General features: G+C 40.5%; 1 protein-coding gene across 1 annotated transcript in view; it reads left to right on the forward strand.

Moving 5' to 3' along the window:
- The first annotated feature begins 1,391 nt into the window (after positions 1-1,391).
- The window catches only part of LOC135224528 (propionyl-CoA carboxylase alpha chain, mitochondrial-like), a 309,211-nt gene continuing 307,581 nt past the window's right edge, over positions 1,392-3,021 (forward strand). The window contains exon 1 of the mRNA XM_064263599.1: positions 1,392-1,600. Coding sequence (XP_064119669.1) covers positions 1,529-1,600 — 72 coding nt within the window. The 5' untranslated portion in view covers positions 1,392-1,528. The remainder of the gene's footprint in view (positions 1,601-3,021) is intronic.

A 3,021-nucleotide genomic window follows, 5' to 3' on the forward strand; every position in this document is an offset into this window, starting at 1 on the left:
TTCTAGGCAGCAAAATTATGTATCTAAGTATGCAAATGCTTACTTTCAATATTTTAACATAAACTGGGAGTGACTGAGGAATTTGAGCGTGATTAACCAATTAAATGTCAATATTTAGTTATCCATCGAAAGCCATTTTCAAAACCTGCTGGTCATCTTGGAAAATGGCAAAATTTTCTGTGGCCGGAGGTTGATGGTGAGACAGAAGGTCAAGAAGAATCGTTGTGCTAAATTTCATGTTTGTGTCATCATTTGCACTTTCCCCCTATTAGTTTGAAGTTACCTGCACCACTGTTTCATGACATAACATTCACCTGTTGCTTATCTAGTAGGTACCCCCATTTATCTTTCCTACCCCACTTCCTATGTTTCATATTTCTCCTATCCCTTCCTTGTATGCTCTCTTTTTGGTACCCAACCCTGTGATTTCATCGACAGTATACTTGCCAAATTTACACTTTCCTTCTTTGAAATTCTTACTGTTTGATCTCACTGCCCTTTTATCATGAATGTAATTAACACTTATTTACGTGTCGGTACTCACAAAGTTTTCGTTTCATTCACTTTACTATTCTGGAGAACCTGGAATTGCGTTTGTTTTAGTTTCTTACTCGATCTGGACCCTGTCTTATTTAAGATGGTACGCTATAAATAACCTAGACCTTGATTTTAAGGTGGACTTTATTTTGGGTAAGGGTTAAGCAACTTGAAATATACTCATCTGCGGGGTTTGGTTTTTGTATCCCAATTTCCCTTCTCTGTCCCTTTTTTTTTTTTCATGCGAGTCTTCATTTGTGTTAACCGGCCTGAGTTTGCATTGAGTATAAAACCATTTTCCGGAATCTGTAACATTATGCATTGTTGATTTATGACGCTAGTTGAACTTGACGTCGTTATTGCTTGCCTTTGGGCTCATGTGACGAATAGCTAAAAATCTAATTAATTATTCAAAGAACTGTCCATACTAGGAAACGTTGTTTGGAAACAAAGTTTGTGAACTGTTTGCAAACACTTTTAACCGTATATTTGTTTCCCATCCAGAATGAAAAACATTTAGTGTTTCTGTGTGAATATGCATATGTAGCTTACTTTGTGGATTAATATACGTATATACACGAGTGCATTAAAACTGCCAAGTAAACAGGCTGTTGCACCAACAGGGCGTCCTGTTTGATAAGCCTTGCAGCTAGCTTACTTTTGTCTTTCTGAGTCTTTGTGATTACCAATCAGTGAAACATCACTGTTGACTAGATCTTCATTCATAACATCTCTTTCTTCTCTTTCTTTAGCCCTTTCCAAAAGGTCTTTCTGCAGAAGTAAATCGACTCCAAATTATGTAATAGTTTCCTCACAACCGCCTGGTTCTGACTCTGTCTAACTTGAGGTTCCTGATTCCTTGGGATTATGCAACTCTTCTTCTTCTTCCTCTTCCTCTTCTTCTTCTACCTGAAGGCTACTACTAAGTTGTGGATCAAGTTTAGTGTCTTGCTGCAAACTGCATAATCGAATTAGGCAAACGTAACCAGCCATGGCCTTGTCGATCAGATGTATGAACGCCTGCCGATTACCTAAATCTTATTTGAATTCGTTGTGGAGTCATGTAAGTCAGTCATAAGACACAGATCGTTTAATTGCAAGTTGTTACGGGTGTTAGACTGATTGATGAGGGCACCTTGGCAGGCCGGCTGAAAGCCACAGCTGAGCGACCCGAGCTACCTATGTAAATTTCATTAACCTGTGTCTATAAGACAGGCAATCAACAGAGAATAATGGCAACGCTGGGTTATCTAGTACAATTAAGGCAATCTTGTATGCACTAGGTTGGTGGGCTATGCAAAATGCCTAGGTAGTCTGCCACCTACCTAGTCTATTGCTACCTAGAATACTAGGTAGGTAGCTACCTAGCTATACCTAGGTACTACTAGCTAGGTAGTACTACCTAGCAAGGCTGTTAAACTACTATATAAGCCTGTCTTTCTTCTTTGCAGTAAGATTTGTATGCCATTAGAGAGCCAATATTGATTCTTTTGTCAAGTACAGAAAACCTTGGTAGATCTAGGGTACTTATCCGCGGCGGCCTAGACTATGGCAGTTGCGGTTTTTCTATGCAGTTTTACCTACTGAACAAGAATTTTAAGTAATATTTATTCGGACGACTGTAATTAACCCCCCAGAGGCCAGTACTAAACACGGCGAAATACATTGGACGCCCCAATCCCTAGTGGATGTCGTATCCGCGGTTACGTTCCTTGCCGTCTGTGCGGACTGCTTCTGTAGATATACCAAAACCTTTCCAACCAATAGGCTTTTGTTAGGTATAGGTATTTGTGCCTTTGCTGACTTTAAGCATAGGTTTGTACCACGACTAGGTAGGTAGGTACCTAGTAGTAGATACCTAGTAGTGGTATTTCTACAGAGGCAGTCTGCATGGACTGCAAGGAGCGTAACCGCGGATATGACATCCACTAGGGATTGGGGGCCGTCCATTGTATTTCGCTGTGTTTGGTACTGGCCCCTGGGGAGTTATTTACAGTGGTCCGAATAAATATTACTTAAAATTCTTGTTCATTAGGTAAAACTGCATAGAAAAACCGCAACTGCCATAGTCTAGGCCGCTGCGGATAAGTACCTTAGATCTACCTGCCTAGCTACAGTAACTAGTATATTAGACTAGGCCAAATCACTCATGTTTGTGACAAGCTTTGAGGCCATAGCCTAGGCTGTCGAAAAGTTTTGGAACTACTTGGTTATTCTTTTTTTTGAGTGCTCTGGCAGTTTAGTTTTGGGTAGATCTATGGTACTTATCCGCGACGGCCTAGACTATGGCAGTTGCGGTTTTTCTATGCAGTTTTACCTACTGAACAAGAATTTAAAGTAGTATTTATACAGACGACTGTAATTAAACCCCTCAGGGGCCAGTACTAAACACAGCGAAATACATTGGACGCCCCAATCCCTAGTGGATATCGTATCCGTGGTTACGTTCCTTGCAGTCCATGCGGACTGCTTCTGTAGAAATAT

Source organism: Macrobrachium nipponense, chromosome 12 (genome assembly GCF_015104395.2).
Source record: "Macrobrachium nipponense isolate FS-2020 chromosome 12, ASM1510439v2, whole genome shotgun sequence".
Taxonomy (NCBI): Eukaryota; Metazoa; Arthropoda; class Malacostraca; order Decapoda; family Palaemonidae; genus Macrobrachium; species Macrobrachium nipponense.